The 24,594-nt window shown below is 32.2% G+C and overlaps 1 protein-coding gene and 1 pseudogene across 1 annotated transcript in view; both read left to right on the top strand.

Annotated features, from left to right (window-relative positions):
• LOC100378073 (RCC1 and BTB domain-containing protein 1-like) overlaps positions 1-5,346 on the top strand; it is a 33,718-nt gene extending 28,372 nt beyond the window's left edge. The window contains exon 14 of the mRNA XM_085494795.1: positions 1,435-5,346. Coding sequence (XP_085350921.1) covers positions 1,435-1,575 — 141 coding nt within the window. The 3' untranslated portion in view covers positions 1,576-5,346. The remainder of the gene's footprint in view (positions 1-1,434) is intronic.
• Positions 5,347-17,339: 11,993 nt separating this feature from the next.
• LOC146729640 (uncharacterized) lies at positions 17,340-22,685 on the top strand (annotated as a pseudogene).
• The last annotated feature ends 1,909 nt before the right edge of the window (positions 22,686-24,594 follow it).

Here is a 24,594-nt window from a genome sequence, read left to right as displayed (position 1 = left end):
TACCATATATGTGACATTTACTATGTGTGATTTTTACCATATATGTGACATTTTCTATGTGTGACATTTACTATGTGTGATTTTTACCATATATGTGACATTTTCTATGTGTGATTTTTACCATATATGTGACATTTACTATGTGTGATTTTTACCATATATGTGACATTTACTATGTGTGATTTTTACCATATATGTGACATTTTCTATGTGTGACATTTACTATGTGTAACGTTTACTATGTGTGACATTTTCTATGTGTGACATTTACTATGTGTGACATTTACTATGTGTGACATTTTCTATGTGTGACATTTACTATGTGTGACATTTTCTATGTGTGACATTTTCTATGTGTGACATTTACTATGTGTGACATTTACTATGTGTAATGTTTACCATATATGTGACATTTTCTATGTGTGACATTTACTATGTGTAACGTTTACTATGTGTGACATTTTCTATGTGTGACATTTACTATGTGTGACATTTTCTATGTGTGACATTTACTATGTGTGACATTTTCTATGTGTGACATTTTCTGTGTGACATTTACTATGTGTGATTTTTACCATATATGTGACATTTTCTATGTATGACATTTTCTATGTGTGATTTTTACCATATATGTGACATTTTCTATGTGTGATTTTTACCATATATGTGACATTTACTATGTGTGATTTTTACCATATGTGTGACATTTACTATGTGTGATTTTTACCATATATGTGACATTTTCTATGTGTGATTTTTACCATATATGTGACATTTACTATGTGTGATTTTTACCATATATGTGACATTTTCTATGTGTGACATTTACTATATGTGATTTTTACCATATATGTGACATTTTCTATGTGTGACATTTTCTGTGTGACGTTTTCTATGTGTGACGTTTTCTATGTGTGACATTTTCTATGTGTGACATTTTCTATGTGTGACATTTACTATGTGTAATGTTTACTATGTGTGACAATTTCTATGTGTGACATTTACTATGTGTGACATTTTCTATGTGTGACATTTACTATGTGTGACATTTACTATGTGTGACATTTTCTAGGTGTGACATTTACTATGTGTAATGTTTACCATATATGTGACATTTACTATGTGTGACATTTTCTAGGTGTGACATTTACTATGTGTAATGTTTACCATATATGTGACATTTTCTATGTGTGACATTTTCTATGTGTGACATTTAAATCGTCAAGTTGTTAAGTAGTAAAAGATTAAATTTCGATGTCGCGAACATCCAAATTTTCAAATTGTTCAAATTTCTGGCAGAAAAAAAGTGTATAGTATATACAGGTCATTTTGTTTACTGTAACATCCCCCTATATGGACTGTTGTCTATTTAAACTTACCATGTATAGAGATGTTGTAATTGACAAGATAATATATTGTATTTTCCCCCTGTAGGATTTAGAAGAGTTCTGTTTCCAGTTTGCGATGAATCACATGACTGCCGTAACACAGACAGACGCGTTTGCCAAGTTAGACGAATACACGTTGAAAAACTTCATCACCAAAGCCGCTGTGTGTGGTGCTTTCAAATCTTGATAATGAAAATTGACCCCAATCTGAAAAAATCTGATGTGAGGTTTGAAACCACAAACAAGCTTTTCTGCCATATAATCAACTTAATATTTTTGCTAAATACTTAATTTTGTGGTTTCATTTTTTGTTAATTGAGGTTCATTACAAATTATATTGGTGAGCTAAGACAAGGTTGGGGTGGGTGTTGGGCTTCATCATGAATTCTATACACAGTATTTGTGTGTAGAAGTTCATTTCCTAAAGCACACTTAAAGCAAATATTTTTTTATTTATTGTGTGCTGAATCTTCTAAGTATAATTTGTTTTTATCGTGTAACTACATGCGTTACTACCAGAGCAAAGTTTGTTTTTGTGTAAATGTTATTTTTAATGAATATTGAATTATTGATTTGCTTATTCAAAAATCACATTTATTTATTAATTAATCTTCCAGATAATCAGATTATTTATTACTAAATGTTCGTTGTTCGAAAACTATTGGTACTGTATTTCTTCTATTTCAAGTGCATCTCTGATAGAGGTTTGTTAAAAAATTGTGTTTTGTGGGATTTTAAGTAACTTAACTTATCTATTTGCATAAATACATGTACTTCAAATAGAGCAAATTCATTATAAGGTTTTACAGTGTTATTAGTTTCTGCCAAATGTTCGAGCCAATGTTTTTCCATTTTTTAAAAATTCAGTATTATGTTTAAATGAAACATATATATTTTGGTAATTTTTACAGTCTCAAGATAGGTTTGCAGTGAAAATACAGTAGAGGTAGAAATATTTGTTTTTGTTACCAATTGACAGAAAGGATACAGCTGATAGTCTTGGTTTTGCTGTAGCTTAATTAGTCCCTGTTCGAACGCAGTTATCTTAGAAATGCCTGAACCAATCACAATCAAACTTCACACATACGTCATACATGATATTATACATACGCACGTCAATTTATTTCACGATCTGATTCAAGATGGCCGAATGCACGTCATTTTATTTTTCAGATCGGTTTTAAAATGGTCGACTGGTGGCCATTTTGTATTAATGAATGCAGCTCTAGTGCCATATCTCTGACATGCTTTGACTGATTATGTTCAAATTTTATATATTCATTATACATGTATTCAAAATGGCTGATTTTGTTTTAATTAATGCTGTTCCAGAGCAATATCTCTCAATACTCGTTTGACGATCAGATACAAATGTCAATCATTTTAATATTAAACAATCATCGTAATCATATTTCTGACATGTTTATGTTCCAGCTATATTACTATAAACAAAACTATATATCTTAAATTTGATAACTAACGGGGACTGTGTCACGCATGGCTTGTTTTTGTTATTTTTATCATCAATATAAGTAGTAAAAATCAACCAATTTCAAAGCATTCCTTGAAACATGTGACAAATTGGTTTCTGAACCAAGCTGTAGCCAAAGTTTGGTCCACTGATTTGGGGTGTTATGCTATGAGGAGAAGTTTACATCCATGTTTTCACATCTTGAAATGTTATCATGTAATGTACCAGCAAAGTGTTTCCATCAGTTGTGGAGAGAGGAATTTTCTATCAAATGTGAAACTTTGTCGTGCCTGCCTTCCTACCTATTCCCCCCTTATTTGACACTAAATCACTCAATTGGTACAGTCAGTAAACTGTAAAAAAACATCAAGAAATGTATGAACATCAAGAAAAGTTGATAATGGTCGTGAAAGGCTGATATGCAAATGGCCTAATTAGTATGCACGAACAGAACATAGAACTTCTATGCAGAATGTGATAAAAGTTGATGATATGCAAATTACAAAATTATAACATATAATTTTTTGGGGTCACATCACATCACTTAATTAATATGCATAGATAGAACTTTTTTCTGGAAGTTGCTAAAAGTTGACAATTGTAGTGAAAGGGTTGATGATATGCAAATTATCTAATTAATATGTATAGAAAGAAGATGAAAGTGACAAAATTGACAATGGGAGTAAAAAGGGTTGATATGCACAGACAATGTCACTTTGTGGAAGCATGAACAGTGTATGGTAAAAATTGACAATTTCACAAAGTGAATATGCAAATTACATCATTAATATTCTTATATAAATGCAAACAAAACTAGAAATGTTGATAATAATTTGAAAAGTTTACACATGGTTGATGAAACAATATTTTAATTAAATAAATTTATACACTTCATAGTCTTTCCACCAAAGGGAATAATATAATAAACTAAATATTTTTGCTGCTAAGCCTAATTTTGTAACTATGTTTTTAAATTTTGGGCATTATTCATTAAGTTTATTATATTTCAAGTTCATAAATTCCACCAGTCACCTGTGGTAACATTGTACTAAATAGTAAGAAAGAAACATCTTCCACAAATATCTTATTTTCGCTGATTTTTTTTAGTGGTAACCAATTTTCTATATTTATCTAATAATATACAGATTTTGAATTCATAATTTATATATGGTCTATTGAAATCAGCATTAAAATGTAAAGAAATGGATTGATTGAAAAGCAAGATATTATCCTTGCATTAACAAAAAACAAGAAAAATGATCGAAGTTGTGATGAAAGTTGTCTTGAAAAACTCATTTCATTTCATGCATGATAGCATTTAATGATCTGAACTGATTGCAGCCAATCAGGACAGAGTTCAATGTCTGCATGTGCTAATATGTAGATGTGTGTAATATAATAAAGTGTCACATAAATGTTCCATTGTGCATTTGTTCTTAAATTTGTATTTCAACTTTAAAAGTATGTGAAATATTACTCCAAAAAATAGCTAAAAATATAAAATATGTAAATTTTATGTTTTTGCTATGTAATACAAGTATTTCACAAGTAGGTAATACAAGTAATTCACAAGTATGTAATACAAGTATTTCACAAGTATGTAATGCAAGCATTTCTCAAGTATGTAATACAAAGGTTTCACAAGTATGTAATACAAGTATTTCACAAGTAGGTAATACAAGTATTTCACAAGTATGTAATAAAAGTATTTCACAAGTTTGTAATACGAGTATTTCACAAATAGGTAATGCAAGTATTTCACAAATAGGTAATGCAAGTATTTCACAAGTAGGTAATACAAGTATTTCACAAGTATGTAATACAAGTATTTCACAAGTATGTCACAAGTATGTAATACAAGTATTTCACAAGTATTTAATACAAGTATTTCACAAGTATGTAATACAAGTATTTCACAAGTAGGTAATACAAGTATTTCACAAGTAGGTAATAAAAGTATTTCACAAGTTTGTAATACAAGTATTTCACAAGTAGGTAATACAAGTATTTCACAAGTATGTATTACAAGTATTTCACAAGTAGGTAATACAAGTATTTTACAAGTATGTATTACAAGTATTTCACAAGTAGGTAATACAAGTATTTCACGAGTATGTAATACAAGTATTTCACGAGTATGTAATACAAGTATTTCACGAGTAGGTAATACAAGTATTTCACAAGTATGTAATACAAGTATTTCACAAGTATGTAATACAAGTATTTCACGAGTATGTAATACAAGTATTTCACGAGTATGTAATACAAGTATTTCACAAGTAGGTGATGCAAGTATTTCACAAGTATGTAATACAAGTAATTCACAAGTATGTAATACAAGTAGTTCAAATGTATGTAATACAAATGTGCAACTTCTGTTTTGTAAACTCGTTTCTTTCTAGAATATGGGAAAAATTGTATAAAAAGCCTGGAGGGGGATTTAATAAACCATTTTTTTTTCGACATTTTGTATGATAATCGTAAAAATCTGTGTCTGTGTGTGTGTGTCTGTCTGTGTGTGTGTGTGTGCGCGCGCGCGCGCGCGGGCGGGCGGGTGGGCGGCGGTGTGTGTGTGTCTGTTCCACTGATATCTCAAGAACCATACATCACTTTTTGATGAAACTTGGTGCATAGATTCTCTGGGTCAATGCGCAGATTTGATTAGGTTTTGGTAAAAATCCATGCATATTAATTACCTAATTTGCATGATAATTAACTGATTTTTAGCTGTTCCATGACTGTTCTACTGATATCTAAAAAAACACTCATTGGATTTTGATGAAACTTGGCACACAGATGCTCCAAACTGATGCAAATATTTGATTAGTTTTGGGTAAAAATATTTGTGAAATATTAATTACCTAATTTGCGTAATGATTAATCAATTTTCGGCTTTTCCACTGATATCTCAAGTACTAGTCATCACATTTCAATAAAACTTGGTACATAGATGTCATAGGACACTGCACAAACCTGATAGTTTTTAGGGTAATATCAGTATATATTAATTAGCTAATTTGCATAATTAATTAATTTTCAGCTTTTGATATTTCAAGTAGTAATCATCATATTTCAATGACACTTGGTACATAGATGTCTTGGGACACTGCACAGACCAGATAGTTTTTAGGGTGATATGAGTACATATTAATTACCTGATTTGCAAAATTAATTAATTTTCAGCTTTTGAGATTTCAAGTAGTAATCACATTTCAATGAAGTTTGGTACATAGATGTTATAGGACACTGCACAGACCTGATAGTTTTTAGGGTAATATGAGTACATATTAATTACCTAATTTGCATAATTAATTAGTTTTCAGCTTTTGATATATCAAGTAGTAATCATCATATTTCAATGAGACTTGCTACATAGATCTTCTAGGATTATGTCGACACCTGATTAGTTTTAATTGGATATTAATTACCTAATTTGTATAATGTTCCACTGATATATAAAAAACCACAAATTGGATTTTAATAAAACTTTTAAAGAGAACTATGCAGAAACCCAATTAGTTTTTGGTAAATATTTATGCTAATTAACATACTTAATTAACATTGATATCTCAATTACTGATGATCACATTTGAATGAAATTTTGGTACATAAATGCTCTAGGACAATAGACAGGCCTGATTAATTTTGATTAATATTAATTCTCTAATTAGCATAATAATTCATATTTTTTTGTTCTGTTCTGTTCATATTAGTTTACATAATTAGTTTTCAGCTTTTTCATCAATATCTCATGTACAAGTAATTTTTAATTATTTTTTAATGTGTCTTCAATACTCTCAGCACACGGGAGTTCTTTCTAAGCTTTCTTTGATTATTTCCTTGTATTTTGTTTTATTATACACAAATGTTTGCTGTTTTGTTTCCACTGAGAATGTAAAAACTATAACACTGGGGTAAAAAAAATGTATTTGAATAATACCAGTGAAAGTATACTTACACTCGTAAAAATACACTTTGTATCAGAATACCTAAATATGGGTCAGATTAACCCATATTTATGTCAAAATCACTGTTATAACTGATGTTTTTCTCATTTATCGATTATTAAGTAATTTTGTTAAAACATAATACACTATAGACATGATGTGCACAATTAAGGCCAAAAAATAACATATTTCATAGCACATTAAAATATAATATAAAGTTATAAAAGCATAAATCTAATAATTTCAGAATAAAAATAAAAAGTCATCTATGGGGGTTGGTTCTTGAAAACCAAATGACCAAAAAACATGTTCTAGGCTGAACTCTCGCCAGTATTGCTTTGACACACTGATAGACTGGAAATAGAACGGTAAGTGTTTGTAATACAGTCAAGTAATTTCTGTAGGAGTCTATACACATAGATAGTACATGATGGATATGCATTACTGAGAATTGAAACCAGCATTTTAAAGTAGGCATACAGTGAAATGCCGATTGTGCATTTTTCATTTTTCCAGGACTTTCTCGTATACTCCAAGACTGAACACACCCAATATATATATATATATATATCAATATATCCAATCACAAATGAGTTTTAGAAACACAACATTGTTTTGTTTCCTTTATTTAAAACGGGAGAGTCGTCACCTGCGCATGCACTAGATGGCTATAGTGTGTCATTGTTTACAAACAAGTGTCTACCCATGAGCCTTTGCATTTTTAGCATGTGTTGTTATCGTCGCTTGGGACTCAATTCCCGCGCGTGCGCAGGTGATGACCCTCCTGCTTTAATCATCTAGGTAATTGACCTTTCAAAAACTCAGGAGGTGTTTTAGGTGACAACAAATTGCCAATAATAATTATCCAATGGGGGGGGGGTATGTAAATTTAGAAAATATTTTTTACACATTTAATAGATTTTTAAACAAACATTGTCCTGGATATAAATATCTAGCTCAAATCTAAGTTTTTGGACGGTGTCCATCCAACCTATGTTGCCCACAGTGCATTGACACGCAGATCGCCGCAAAGAATAGCGCCACCTGTGTTGACACAACGGCCCACAGTGGCAGATTGGAAGATTGGGGCTCAAACTAGTAAATAGACTGTCTATTACTATAAAAGTCATGGCATACAAATGGTGAAACGAAAAATAATTCAGTGACGTAATATGCTAGTCTAAACCAGTCACACACAGATCCATTGGTAATCCATTGAGAATATCACCTACACAAATAATGCCGTGCTTGCTCACTTCAAATACCTAGCGGTAATAGCGCCCTCGTCCGGTAGTTCTAAGGATGGACCTGCTTTTTTTCTCTACTAATTTAGTTTGTTGTAGCGCCCTCTCGCGATCACATGTATTTGTAATGCTACCGATGAAATTAATTTGCTGAAAATGCGAAAATACACATACCAGAGCAATTCATAAATTTAAAAATACTGCGAATATGCCAACAACTATCAATGTTCAGTTAATAGTTTGTTTTTCTGTTGATTTTTTTTTTCGGGGAATCCCCACATCCATCGTTATAACAGCCTGTCACTATTGTTTTTAAAGCGCGGTGGTCGTCGCGCAGCGCGTGTTCGATGTTCATGTAAATAAACAATGTATTTTACACGCGTTGTATACGTCGCTATGAGTCCCATATCGAACAGGACGCGGCACGACAACTACCGCCCTTTAAACTTGTGGTCACATTTCATGTCACTATACTGGTATTGTATTTATCCATTTGCACGGTGGATCATGCTAATACGGGATACATATATTGTAAATACTGTATCGATGTTTTGTGCGATCACTCGGAATGTTTCCAGAACAGCGTCAATGCAGCGAATTAACGTGGCCATTGAGTGGGGGTAATCCTGGCATACACTGTGACTGGCCATGCGTTCATTTATTGATGCCGGTTGCTTTTCTTGAAATAATTGGGAAAACGCGTTTATTTACTTGATTGAACTTACAAAGCAGACCCAAAACAGAGATACTGGTGTTGTATAAATATTGCTATTCTTAGATTTCATGGATCATGGTACTGCTGATCTATAGCTATATTTGTGACTATTGTTGTCGTTTTGTGTCTCTTTCCTTGCGAGTTATGGTAGTTTCGTCACTTTTTTTACGTTTTATTTTTCGATTTTTTATAAAAATCTTGGAAGAAAAATTTGACTTTTTAGTTATATTTTTTTAAATTAGATATTTTGGGGTCAATTAATTATAGTTTAAGTTGCTTACAGATCTTGATGACAAAACAATATCAGTGAGGAGAACAGTTTACTTTGGCGCTCAAAGGATATGATGTAGTAGAAATAACAGCTCATGAATAGTAAAATTAAATCATGCACTCCCGGCATGCACTTCTGATCACAGGAGTAGTCTAATGTCACACAAATCACACACCGAGATGACGAATGGATATATGCATGATATTTACATTTGATATAGTACAATTTATCTTACGAATGGTTCTACGTCCTATTCTGGAGGAATTATATATACAACTGAAAATAAAGCCACAATTCACAAAAAACAACAATCTTTAGAAAGTTTGCAGGACGGGATACTTTCGCTGACTATGCCATTGTACAATTTACGATACTCATTACATTCAATTTGTTGATATTGGACTACGGTCACCGACTGCGACGCTCTATTCATCTATTTTTGACTTACCATTTGAATTAATTGAATTTACAATGAATCAAAAACAGTGCACAACATCGTGGAACAGCAATTGACACAAACTTGCTTAAGGCCGCGGGTGTGATTATGATGACGGCGTTTATGGTTCCCATATGTACTTATTGAGCAGTCTGTAACTGTACTCGTACAATTTTATCTGGACATTTAATAATACTAAGTCGATATTCATACCCGACATAACTGCGTAATTCTTCTCTAATGTCGTTAATGAACAATATCGGAAGTCGTCGTGAACGTGACGTTTGAAAATTGTGTCTAATATTTCTTTTGCTCGGTTATTTTGCATGCATAAGTATATAGTACGCATATTTCGTTACAAACGTACTGCGCATGCTCCTGGCCTACTAAATAGAGTGGACCAATGTGATTGCAATCCAATGTAAGTATCGGCTTCATTTTTATTTATTACTGGGCTATTCTGCATGTATCGGTATGCAATATGCATATTTCACTACAAACATACTACGCATGCGCGTGTTATAACTATATATAGTGGACCAATCTGATTGCAATCTTTTTTTTTATTGCCATATTTTATTTTTCTTATTTTGTTTAACTAATTAGTATTATTTGGGTTTTTTAAATATGTTAGTTATGAACGAGATATAATATTAAACAAAACTGAAAGAGCAGAAAATACAACTACCAATAATAATAAATATATAAAGATTAAAAAATAGGAATAAATAAAAAAAATGGCAATTAAATAAATAACATTTAGAAAATTGAGTATACTCCTGTATCGGAGTTTAATCAGATTGATAGTATACATTGCTTAGGCGAAAATACTCATTTAAAAGTTGTAAACTGTCACGAAAATAAATGAACTTAAAAGTTAATTTATATTTCCAATACCAATACATGCCAATACATTGTCATTATTTAAATATAGGCCGGAGTAGCAGGACGAGTTTGTTTTTAAGAAAATATTAAATATTAAATCGAATATATCAACTGTTTCTAAAACACTGTCACTGTCATTGTCACTATGGCATGAATTTTAATCACAAATATTTGCGATTTAAAATTTCGTTTCAATATAACCTCTGTTTCTAAAACTCGTACTGTAAATTTGGCGTAAATTTAAATGATCCATATTGCCGAGTTATAATCAGTATATCCACCCAGGTCTTATTCAAACTGACAGTGCCCCATTGACGATTTAAATCCACCGTGTTCTGGTTTTCTGGTGCAATAATACTTAGTTTGAGTATATTCATGGCATCTTTTGCAAAACGTTGTTTTTAAAATAAAGGAAATTGAGTTGTGATGTACATGCAGTGGCGTATTGTTAGACGTATCCTAACGCCATGTATTCCGATCAACACAGCACTGTAGATTTGAATATTGGATTTATCTAGACAATGCTAAGATATTGTCATTATTCTTGTAATTTGTTAAACATATCATTACATCATTTATTCCTATCAAAACAGCATTGTAGATTTGAATATTGGATTTATCTAGACAATGCTAAGATATTGTCATTATTCTTGTAATTTGTTATACATATCATTACATCATTTATTCCTATAAACACAGCATTGTAGATTTGAATATTGGATTTATCTAGACAATGCTAAGATATTGTCATTATTCTTGTAATTTGTTAAACATATCATTACATCATTTATTCCTATCAAAACAGCATTGTAGATTTGAATATTGGATTTATCTAGACAATGCTAAGATATTGTCATTATTCTTGTAATTTGTTATACATATCATTACATCATTTATTCCTATAAACACAGCATTGTAGATTTGAATATTGGATTTATCTAGACAATGCTAAGATATTGTCATTATTCTTGTAATTTGTTAAACATATCATTACATCATTTATTCCGATCAACACAGCATTGTAGATTTGAATATTGGATTTATCTAGACAATGCTAAGATATTGTCATTATTCTTGTAATTTGTTAAACATATCATTACATTATTTATTCCTATCAAAACAGCATTGTAGATTTGAATATTGGATTTATCTAAACAATGCTAAAATATTGTCATTATTCTTGTAATTTGTTAAACATATCATTACATCATTTATTCCTATAAACACAGCATTGTAGATTTGAATATTGGATTTATCTAGACAATGCTAAGATATTGTCATTATTCTTGTAATTTGTTAAACATATGATTACATCATTTATTCCGATCAACACAGCATTGTAGATTTGAATATTGGATTTATCTAGACAATGCTAAGATATTGTCATTGTTCTTGTAATTTGTTAAACATATCATTACATCATTTATTCCTATCAACACAGCATTGTAGATTTGAATATTGGATTTATCTAGACAATGCTAAGATATTGTCATTATTCTTGTAATTTGTTAAACATATCATTACATTATTTATTCCTATCAAAACAGCATTGTAGATTTGAATATTGGATTTATCTAAACAATGCTAAGATATTGTCATTATTCTTGTAATTTGTTAAACATATCATTACATCATTTATTCCTATAAACACAGCATTGTAGATTTGAATATTGGATTTATCTAGACAATGCTAAGATATTGTCATTATTCTTGTAATTTGTTAAACATATGATTACATCATTTATTCCGATCAACACAGCATTGTAGATTTGAATATTGGATTTATCTAAACAATGCTAAGATATTGTCATTATTCTTGTAATTTGTTAAACATATCATTACATCATTTATTCCTATAAACACAGCATTGTAGATTTGAATATTGGATTTATCTAGACAATGCTAAGATATTGTCATTATTCTTGTAATTTGTTAAACATATGATTACATCATTTATTCCGATCAACACAGCATTGTAGATTTAAATATTGGATTTATCTAAACAATGCTAAGATATTGTCATTATTCTTGTAATTTGTTAAACATATCATTACATCATTTATTCCTATAAACACAGCATTGTAGATTTGAATATTAGATTTATCTAGACAATGCTAAGATATTGTCATTATTCTTGTAATTTGTTAAACATATGATTACATCATTTATTCCGATCAACACAGCATTGTAGATTTGAATATTGGATTTACCTAGACAATGCTAAGATATTTTCATTATTCTTGTAATTTGTTAAACATATCATTACATCATTTATTCCTATCAACACAGCATTGTAGATTTGAATATTGGATTTATCTAGACAATGCTAAGATATTGTTATTATTCTTGTAATTTGTTAAACATATCATTACATCATTTATTCCTATCAAAACAGCATTGTAGATTTGAATATTGGATTTATCTAGACAATGCTAAGATATTGTTATTATTCTTGTAATTTGTTAAACATATCATTACATCATTTGTTCCTATCATCACAGCATTGTAGATTTGAATATTGGATTCATTTAGACAATGCTAAAATATTATCATTCTTTTTGTAATTTGTTATACATATCATTACATCATTTATTCCGATCAACACAGCATTGTAGATTTGAATATTGGATTCATTTAGACAATGCTAAGATATTGTCATTCTTCTTGTAATTTGTTAAACATATGATTACATCATTTATTCCGATCAACACGCATTGCAGATTTGAATATTGGATTCATTTAGACAATGCTAAGATATTGTCATTATTCTTGTAATTTGTTAAACATATCATTACATCATTTATTCCTATAAACACAGCATTGTAGATTTGAATATTGGATTTATCTAGACAATGCTAAGATATTGTCATTATTCTTGTAATTTGTTAAACATATGATTACATCATTTATTCCGATCAACACAGCATTGTAGATTTGAATATTGGATTTATCTAAACAATGCTAAGATATTTTCATTATTCTTGTAATTTGTTAAACATATGATTACATCATTTATTCCTATAAACACAGCATTGTAGATTTGAATATTGGATTTATCTAGACAATGCTAAGATATTGTCATTATTCTTGTAATTTGTTAAACATATGATTACATCATTTATTCCGATCAACACAGCATTGTAGATTTGAATATTGGATTTATCTAGACAATGCTAAGATATTGTCATTGTTCTTGTAATTTGTTAAACATATCATTACATCATTTATTCCTATCAACACAGCATTGTAGATTTGAATATTGGATTTATCTAGACAATGCTAAGATATTTTCATTATTCTTGTAATTTGTTAAACATATCATTACATCATTTATTCCTATCAACACAGCATTGTAGATTTGAATATTGGATTTATCTAGACAATGCTAAGATATTGTTATTATTCTTGTAATTTGTTAAACATATCATTACATCATTTATTCCTATCAAAACAGCATTGTAGATTTGAATATTGGATTTATCTAGACAATGCTAAGATATTGTTATTATTCTTGTAATTTGTTAAACATATCATTACATCATTTGTTCCTATCATCACAGCATTGTAGATTTGAATATTGGATTCATTTAGACAATGCTAAAATATTATCATTCTTTTTGTAATTTGTTATACATATCATTACATCATTTATTCCGATCAACACAGCATTGTAGATTTGAATATTGGATTCATTTAGACAATGCTAAGATATTGTCATTCTTCTTGTAATTTGTTAAACATATGATTACATCATTTATTCCGATCAACACGCATTGCAGATTTGAATATTGGATTCATTTAGACAATGCTAAGATATTGTCATTCCTTTTGTAATTTGTTAAACATATCATTACATAATTTATTCCTATAAACACAGCATTGTAGATTTGAATATTGGATTTATCTAGACAATGCTAAGATATTGTCATTATTCTTGTAATTTGTTAAACATATCATTACATAATTTATTCCTATAAACACAGCATTGTAGATTTGAATATTGGACTTATCTAGACAATGCTAAGATATTGTCATTGTTCTTGTAATTTGTTAAACATATCATTACATCATTTATTACTATCAACACAGCATTGTAGATTTGAATATTGGATTTATCTAGACAATGCTAAGATATTGTCATTCTTCTTGTAATTTGTTAAACATATCATTACATAATTTATTCCTATAAACACAGCATTGTAGATTTGAATATTGGATTTATCTAGACAATGCTAAGATATTGTCATTGTTCTTGTAATTTGTTAAACATATCATTACATCATTTATTACTATCAACACAGCATTGTAGATTTGAATATTGGATTTATCTAGACAATGCTAAGATATTGTCATTCTTCTTGTAATTTGTTAAACATATCATTACATCATTTATTCCTATCATCACAGCATTGTAGATTTGAATATTAGATTTATCTAGACAATGCTAAGATATTGTCATTCTTTTTGTAATTTGTTAAACATATCATTACATTATTTATTCCTATCAAAACAGCATTGTAGATTTGAATATTGAATTTATCTAGACAATGCTAAGATATTGTCATTATTCTTGTAATTTGTTAAACATATCATTACATCATGTATTCCGATCAACACAGCATTGTAGATTTGAATATTGGATTTATCTAGACAATGCTAAGATATTGTTATTATTCTTGTAATTTGTTAAACATATCATTACATCATTTATTCCTATCATCACAGCATTGTGGATTTGAATATTAGATTTATCTAGACAATGCTAAGATATTGTCATTATTCTTGTAATTTGTTAAACATATCATTACATCATTTATTCCTATCATCACAGCATTGTAGATTTGAATATTGGATTCATTTAGACAATGCTAAAATATTATTATTCTTTTTGTAATTTGTTATACATATCATTACATCATTTATTCCGATCAACACAGCATTGTAGATTTAAATATTGGATTCATTTAGACAATGCTAAGATATTGTCATTCTTCTTGTAATTTGTTAAACATATCATTACATCATTTATTCCTATCATCACAGCATTGTAGATTTGAATATTAGATTTATCTAGACAATGCTAAGATATTGTCATTCTTTTTGTAATTTGTTAAACATATCATTACATCATTTATTCCTATTAACACAGCATTGTAGATTTGAATATTGGATTCATTTAGACAATGCTAAGATATTGTCATTCTTTTTGTAATTTGTTATACATATCATTACATCAGTATTCCCAGTAACAACGAATCTGGTGTGACCTGTCTTCTCCATGATGACAACCACGTGGGATAACACAATTATATGCAGCTTACGTCAGTAAGTGCTATCTGATTATAAATCACTCTGAATCACAAACTGCATTTTTTTTTCAAGACTATGGTGCCTTGTTACCGTGTTCAGGTGCGCCAATGAGAACAAAAGAATACTCGTCAATAGACCACTTTCCCGGAATTCAAAGATATGACGTTTCGCATGCGCGCGCATATCGTTTTGGGGTGTAACGTAAACTTGCACGCGTGATATTGTGTTTCTGGGTGTACCAATTGACTTAATAACAAAAATTAAATTCGAATTCCCTTCTATCGAATATCAGCAAACTGACTTGTTTGTATTTTCTGCCATGACAAAGCAGGAATATGTTTGCACCTCAGCTTTGCTACTTCCGGGAAAGTGGTCAATACTTTTGTATTGATTGACTTGAAGTCATTACTTTCACATGAATTGGCTTGTAATTTCGACAATATTAAAAAGGCTTTCTTTGTTTTTCAAGTATGTGAAAAAAAAGAACAGCTCTTAATTCTCAAAGGCCACTAATAATTATATTCAATCTCTGTGATGAAACGCGTGTGGATGTTATTGTGGCATTTATGATTACTCTTTGCACAGATGTGATTTTGGTGTCGACAACTATTGGATTCCTATACCCACACAGTCAACCATGCAATACATACAGTTTCCCTACGGTATCACCAATATAAACATAACTTTCTTCAGTTACCCGCCATTCCGTGCAAACTTACTTTCAACTGAATGAAGTTAAGGTCGGAGATATAGAATTCCAACAACTGTTTTTTTAAATTTCGTTCAGTGATGAAACAATATTCAGCTGTCGTATTGCTACATTGGTTTCCCATATAACACGACTTGCCTTCCTTAATTAAATGTGAGATCTGACAGCAAATTAAATCACAGAGAAATGTAGTGACGTTGATTTGAATTGTTTGTAATTAACTCACTGACCTTCATTAACGGATAACCATGCACTACGGGTTTCTGTATTTGTTAATATTTAAACTCAATTAGACGACTGGTTGTATTTTCTGGGTCGCATTCCCTGTTATGCTTTCCTAATTAATGATTTGTGTCATATGTCAATTAAAGCCTGTGTATACAAGCGATAGTCGGTGTTATTTTAGCCTCTGTGTGATTTGCGAATGAATCCAGTTGACAGTTGATATGCAAACAGCATGGGGGTCGGTTTTAGGTACGTACCTACAAGTTGGAATGGAGCAACATAATCATTACCGATCGCACTGTGAACCGTCCATGTTTGACAGAAAGGTTTGAAAATAATCGTCAATGAAAAATTTCAACTTGAAAAGTTACTGCTTTTGTCGTTTTCTCTACAAATACATGTAGTATTAAGTGAAAATGTACATATACACAGAGTATTTTATTTTATTGAAATATTGACCTGTATAAAATACAGTGGTTTTGCACCATGTACAGCTACGAATATTTAATTTGTGGGGAAAGGTGAAAGTAAATATTTTATCATTATTATTATTTGTATTTCAAGGGACAACTTTTCCAAGTGTTATTCGACATCTGAGACTGAATGAACTCATCAAAATACATCAAGACACCCAGGGTTCCTCGGACACAGTCAATAGTAATTTCCGAATGTATAGTGTATGTCCTAGTCTGGTTCCCTGCCCCATTTCAACGCTGAGGGCGGTTTTAGAAAAGGGTCAGGTACGGGGTATTACATCCAAGGCGGTTATTGGTAGTTACGTACGGAACATCTGATTCGTCACTGAGACAATTCAACATGGCGGCTTCCATGGACATGGAGTTTGTTATGAAAACAAAGATTGCTTTAGCACATGTAAACGCAAACAGTCATTCATGTTACACATATTTAAGACCAAAGCAAGTTGATTGTTTGAAGGCATCCACTGATAGTGATTGTATAGGCTTGTTGCCTACCGGTTATGGAAAATCACTGATTTTTGAGTGCCTTCCCTACATGTCAGCTTCACACAGTCCCAGGACAGTGATCTTGATCTCGCCATTGAATGCTATTATAGAAGAACAGTCTCGTAGACTCGGCGCAAGGTCAGTGCGGTTAAATCCGGAGTTTGACTGTAGTTTGTCCAGTTTCATTAGTTGTGAGTATTTGTATATACTGTCTCACCCAGAACACATAATGACCAAGAAACTCTTCGCCGTATTTCGTGGCGACATTTGGCAACACAAGGTATCTCATATTGTTGTTGACGAAGCACACTGTGTAGTACAATGGGGAAGTGATTTCCGTCCGGAATATCGAAATCTGAAAGACCTATGGCCACCGGTACGAAAAGAACACAGCAAGAAATATCATCACATCTTCTGCTTACCAATCCTGTTATTATCGCTGCCAGCATAGATAGACCAAACATAATGTTCCATGTGACAAAAAGACTTCCAAACAACAGAATTGAAGAGTCTTTTAAGGAGATCTTCAAACCACTTATTGATGAATTGCGCAGTAAACAGGAATGTTTTCCACGAACAATTGTTTACTCATCACTTAAATGGTGTGGATTTGCTCACGAATTGTCCTTAATGCCAACTTTTGACAGTGATATAGATGATATATCTGGTCTGGTGGCTCAATTCCATGCCTCATGCACTAACAAGGTAAATTTAAGTTATTTTGTTAACTATAAATACTAACTTGGATATGACTTCTACTGTTTAACGATTGTTTTCCATATTCTGTATGGTATGGTATGTTATTTTTGTTGTTGTATAGTAAAAAACAAATTGGTCCTCTGATGGTTTTACCAATAAAAAAATAAAGTGAATATTTATTTGTTAATTGTTATATATATAAATCATTTGTTCCGGGTTTATAAGCAGCTTTGTCTATAACATTTAGGTAAACAATGTGGCTGTTGCCTCATCAAATGACACACTGAAAGATAACGTGATAAGTGTGTGTTCTTTATCAAATTGGTGAATGCAGTTCACTTTACACTTAAGCCAAATTTGTATAAAAGATATAGCGACTGTGCCCCTTTAACTGTATTTGCTATATTAGATGTTTATCTCCAACACAAGAACAGATAAGCCATCAAAATTTGTTGTATACTGTTCTGTATATTAATAATTTGTGCATTTTTTTTACTATAAATGCACCTCTGTCATTTAACTATCATATGATATTCTGTTACATTACCTTTGCCACAACAATTAACTTGAGCCATTTGGCTATTTCATATCAACTTGCATATTGACAATTTATATATCATACTTTTATCATTAAGCAGATGAAGAAAGAGGTGATCGATGGCATGCAAACCATGAATTGTGGTATCAGATTGTTATTTGCAACTGAGGCATATGGGATGGGTGCAGATCCAAAACAAGTCAGGCGAATTATCCATGCTGGTGTACCAAGAACAATGGAAAGTATGTTAAAATGCATGTAGTTCAGTCTAAATGTAGTAATGCAATGTTACGCACAAAATTCATGAATTTTCAGAGCGCATTGTACATATTTGACATACAATGTGTAAAACCAAGTTCCTTTATTGTGTGCATGATCTTATTATTATACTGCTTGTAAGTGTTGCCAACATTTTGAATGTTTTATTTGTTTTGATTATTTAATGACCACAAGCAATTGGTTGGTTCAAGAGAATCTGAAGTCCCAATAATCCTGTAATCCTGTCATGAGTGTAGTTATTGGATGACGATGATGGCTAGGAAAGTTATTTTATGATGAAATGCCACAGGTTACATCATAGAATGGATATAACAATTGATGTCAGTCACCCAAGAGAACTCATGAAAATACGCATTTGCTCAATATGAGAAGTGCATCTTCAATAGAAGTGTACAATAAACTAAACTTTTCCTGTACTGTATAGAGATATATTACCATGTCATTTACCTATGCATATGCTCTAGTAATACAGCAAATACAGTCCAGTACCATATTGCACTATTTTTGTAACTTGTAGTGAAGCTACTTAAATGTTAAATACAATTCTCATTTGTTCATTAGCATACATTCAGGAAGTTGGCAGATGTGGGAGAGATGGGGAAGAATCTGAGGCTATTTTGTACTACAACGCATCTGACATAGCACACAATGTGAAAGGCATGACTGAGGAAATGAGGAAATACTGTACAACAGATGAATGTCGTAGAGTGTCACTAGCCTCACATTTTGGTCAGGAATTTCCCAAGGACTATATCATTAAACATCAGTGCTGTGACAATTGCAAGCTATTGTGTGACTGTACCATCTGTGATTCTCAGTTTCATTATCATCAGGCTGTACATCAGATCCTATTGTTGCGGGCTGTTAGCAGCCAGCTGAAACTGATGGCTGTTAGCAGCCATCAGGAGCAGAATCTGATGTACAGTCAGATGCTGATGAAAGTGATTTTGATGATCACAAAGCACAGGTAATATGTGATGTGTTATTACAGTATTTTGAAGCTGAAAATAACATCTGTAATGCACCTTCTCCTTCAGTTGTCACAGGATGGACACCATCTTTAGCGGAGAAGATATCTTCAAAATATACAAGATACTCCAATCGCAAGTTTTTGATTTCTGATTTTTATTTGGAGGATCAATATGTTGATAATGTAATTTCTCTTATTTTGCAAGTGTAGAAAGAGGAGAATCTTTATAGTTATGTACCTCAAATTTTCACTGGAAACTGAGGGGAAATGTTATTTGCTCATGTGTTTGCTTCCAGTTGAAAGCATACAAATTAATATATATGTATATATGGGTGCTTCAAGACATGCATATTCAAAACAATAGTGAGACATTTTGTTAGAGCAGGGTTTCATGCTGTAAAAATAAGGATAAATTCTGAAAGTTGATCACTTTGTTGGATGTGTTGATGGAGTACTGTTACGTATATTCAATAAAGTGACCAAAGACTAATTTATCCTTAATATGGCAACTCACTTATTGTTAGCATGTAGTGATACTCTATATATTGTCAATGTATATACTGATTGGGAGCTCAAACAATGGCATGCAATACATTGATAAAACAATACTGTTTTCAACTGGATGTCCAATACTCTTTGACAATGATTTCTAGTTCATGAAAAAAAATGTGTGTTTGTATGATACATTTTATCACACACATCAATTAAGCGCTGTGCCTTAGTGTTCATAATCCCCCTCAGTTTTCAGTGATACACCTTACTTTGACAATATATTTCACCTAAGTTTTGAATCTGTGTGTCTTGAAGTCCTATATATATATATATCAATTTGTATGCTTGCTCTCAACTGCAATTTAGATTAGGGCTAGACCATTTGATATCCTGGATGCACAGGATTCACAGCAATAAATTCATGGCACATAGACCCCTTTCATAAATCAAGCGCCCTCACTCATTAACCGTTGACCTTAACTCAGAGTGAGGCCAGTAGGTAATGAATGCTTAGCAGTGTGTTTTTACCATAGAGTGTACAGTGCAGACGGTCCTTTTGAAAGCTAATAAACTCCCTTGGTTGTGAAATAATTAGTATTTTTATATTTTGTAGAGTTCAAGGATGAGGTTTCCTGTGTATTTAGAGAGGAACTATGCTAGATTTATGAAAGGGGTCTATTGCTTAGATAATCAGAAGGAAAAACTTATGTCACTATCCTGTGAGAGGAGATATGTTTTTGCTTTGATCTACCAGGATATCCTTTATTTAAAAAAAACTGTTCATGGTATTTCCATTAAAATCCTCGGAGCTTATCAGTTTATCAGTTTTGGGAATTAACCAGCTAATTCTCATATGGTTTTTGTTACTTAGTTTGAATTGTCTGAACGTATTTGTACCAAATTTAAGGATTAGACATTATATATTTGCATCTTACTTCTAGACACCTTGACCGATTTGGACCAAATTTGGTGTGATGACAAAGAGTCCCTCAGTGAATGTTATAATGATGTTACTTTTCTGAGAGGGGCATTTTTGAGGGGGCGGAGGGTGGTTTTTATATATTTGCCTTTTACTCCAAGACTCCTTGACCAATTTTGGTGTTGTGACAAAGAGTCTCCTAGTGAATGTTATAATGGTGTTACTTTTCTGAGAGGGTCAATTTTGAGGGGAGGGGGGTGTGATTTTTATATATTTGCGTTTTACTCCAAGACTCCTTGACCAATTTTGGTGTTGTGACAAAGAGTCTCCTAGTGAATGTTATAATGGTGTTACTTTTCTGAGAGGGTAAATTTTGAGGGGAGGGGGGGTGTGATTTTTATATATTTGCATTTTACTCCAAAACCCCTTGACCGATTTGGATCAAATTTGGTGTGATGACAAAGAGTACCCCTGCGGGTGTCCTAATAGCAGTTTTTTTTTTTGGGGGGGGGTATGAATTCATTTAACTCCAAGGCCATGTGACCGATTTGAACCAAAATTGGTGTGATGAGTAAGGGTCCCAATCGAATGTTTTAAAGTTTTTAAAGGGACTTATATTTGGAGGGGGAGAAGAGGGTGGTGTGATATAGTTTTTTTCAAGACCCCTTGAACTAAATTTGGTGTATTACAGCCCTGTACCAATGCTGCCATAGGTTCGAAACTAGTTGATCGCTGCTTGCAGCTATATTTCAAATGTGTTAAGCTGGTACATTTCACAATACAGCAGAGCTGTATCAACCGATAGACTGCTTGTTTTACAAATGTATATATAATTTGGATATGCCAGCCTGCAGCAATTAATTTCTATACATATGCATATCTAAGTGCTGATACACAGCATACAAGTTGGTAATTCACATGGACTGTGCTGTGCATGACTTGTTTGTTAATGCAATCAAGTCAACCTCACTCTTGTAACAACTCTTGTGCAATGTGCAATTAGGTTCATGCAACTCTGCACACATTTCTTGATGTCTGTCCAATACGATTGTTCACAATATGTGGGAGCCCTTTTGAAGCTTTCTTTGGGTCGAAAAATACCAATGACACAATTACTAAATTGATGAGACAGGGATGTTTATTTACAAATATTTTATGTGGTATGTACCAAACTTGCAGTGAAACATGTATATAATAAATGATTATCTTTAACTTAAAAAAAACATTGTGCTGTCTTACTTGCATATGTAATATTCACAGTGGTGGAAAGATGTAACCCTGGAAATTGTCACACTATGAAGCCCACATTTGTAAAATTGCTGATGCATTTAAATCAGTGTCACAGCATTAGTGTCATTTGGGCCAATAACATTTTGATTTTTACATGGCACTCTATGGCTGTGATGCACATAAATGTTGCAGTTTCTAATTTATAAATCCAGTGAACATGACCACTCACTCATACTTAGATGTACTGTATTTGTTACATTAGAAGCGCATGCTCTTAACTACATGTCAAGGTCTGTCTGGCAAAAATAATTGATACTCTAACACTACAGTATACAAACAATTCAAATTTTGGTTTAGGTGCGCTTCTAATGTAGCAAATACACATATGGTACACAAATTACTTGTAAATTTATTTTCTGAGGTCGAGTATATCATAGAGGAAATTTAGTGCCATTATAAACATTACACTAAATATGTGATATCAGATAAGCATAGGGGTTAAAGACTATTTATGGTGGCATAACATAGCATAGGACCACTAAAACCCTGGAATCTGACTCGCTTGAAGACCTGGAACCCATATTTGTGATGGGGTTTTGCCACACAAAATGTGCTGACCATTATATATAAAATCAAATTCTTTTGAAAAGAGAAATATGAATTGTTTGGATGAACAAATATTCACCAAAATAAGTTATTATAATTAAGTGTCCCCTGGGAATTACATTGTACCGTAAAAACTCAATCAATTCGGCCATGTAAAAATAAATATTTTTGGGGGTGGGCCAATTGATTGAATAAATATAGAAAATATGTTTCCGAAGTGGTCGATTTGTTTGAATAATTTTTCAACGTTTTAAAACTGGGTTCGAAGTGTGTATCACCGGTAACTGAATAAATATATCGTTTTCCCGAGATTAGAGTAAAGGTTTCGTACTAGTCTGAGACTTGACCCAATTTTAAAACAAACTACGAGCGCGTTCAAGAAATCTAACGCAACCAGGCCACCTGCTGTTTTGTTGCCGTGAAGACGACAGTTTTATGTCACGCTCCCCGTAAATGTAAACAAACATGGAGTTGGACATTCTTCTGCACATCTTATTTCAACACTGTCAGTGATTTCGGTGATCTTACAACTAGACAAATTGGAGTGTTTCTTAAAGCTTTTTCCTTCAGCAACCAATGGAGATCTCGCACATCGCTTCACATTCGAATTTAGTCTGCTCGAAGTTTGGCATTTCTCTCGAAATTCATTCACCTGACGATCTAGTGTCAACAAATGGCGTTCACAATTCCTACAAATCAAACCCTCAATCACCTCTACTTCGCCATATTTCGACAACAACAACTTCAAGTTATGTTTCCCGGTACCTTCGTGGATTTTTTTTGTTCGTGTCCCCACTGTACTACAAACAAAACACGCTTGAGATGAATTACTTATCTTGACCGGCGTACATGTCACAGTGGAGGCAGCCATTTTGTTTGTTGCGAAGTAACCATGTGACCATCATGTGACTGTCATCCATTTTGGCCAGAAATCTGACCAAGATGTCGGCCCGTACCTGACCTTGTTTTTCTTTGAGCCCTCAGCGGTGAAAACTTGGGCAGGGAACCAGACTAGTGTATGTCCCAGATGTAAGTGAGTCCGGGGTGTACGTGCGCCACCTTACGACAACATTCTACTTTTTCGGCGAAAACACGGGCAATAACATGATTTTTCCACGTTTTATTGAATATTTATCTGTTGTGTCTGGACGCGTGCCTCCATTTCGAATACTGATAATTATTGCACAATATTGCTATGGTGATTTATAAAGTGAATCATTAGCGTCTCGGTCATTCACGTTACGGGGAGTAATTTGCTCTCACTGAGTTTACAGCAGTGCATTCTGGGGTATTCA

Source organism: Saccoglossus kowalevskii, chromosome 21 (assembly GCF_978046115.1).
Source record: "Saccoglossus kowalevskii chromosome 21, keSacKowa6.1, whole genome shotgun sequence".
In the NCBI taxonomy this organism is placed as follows: Eukaryota; Metazoa; Hemichordata; class Enteropneusta; family Harrimaniidae; genus Saccoglossus; species Saccoglossus kowalevskii.
The sequence above is the reverse complement of the archived record's forward strand: the minus strand, read 5'-3'. Positions and strand labels throughout refer to the sequence as shown.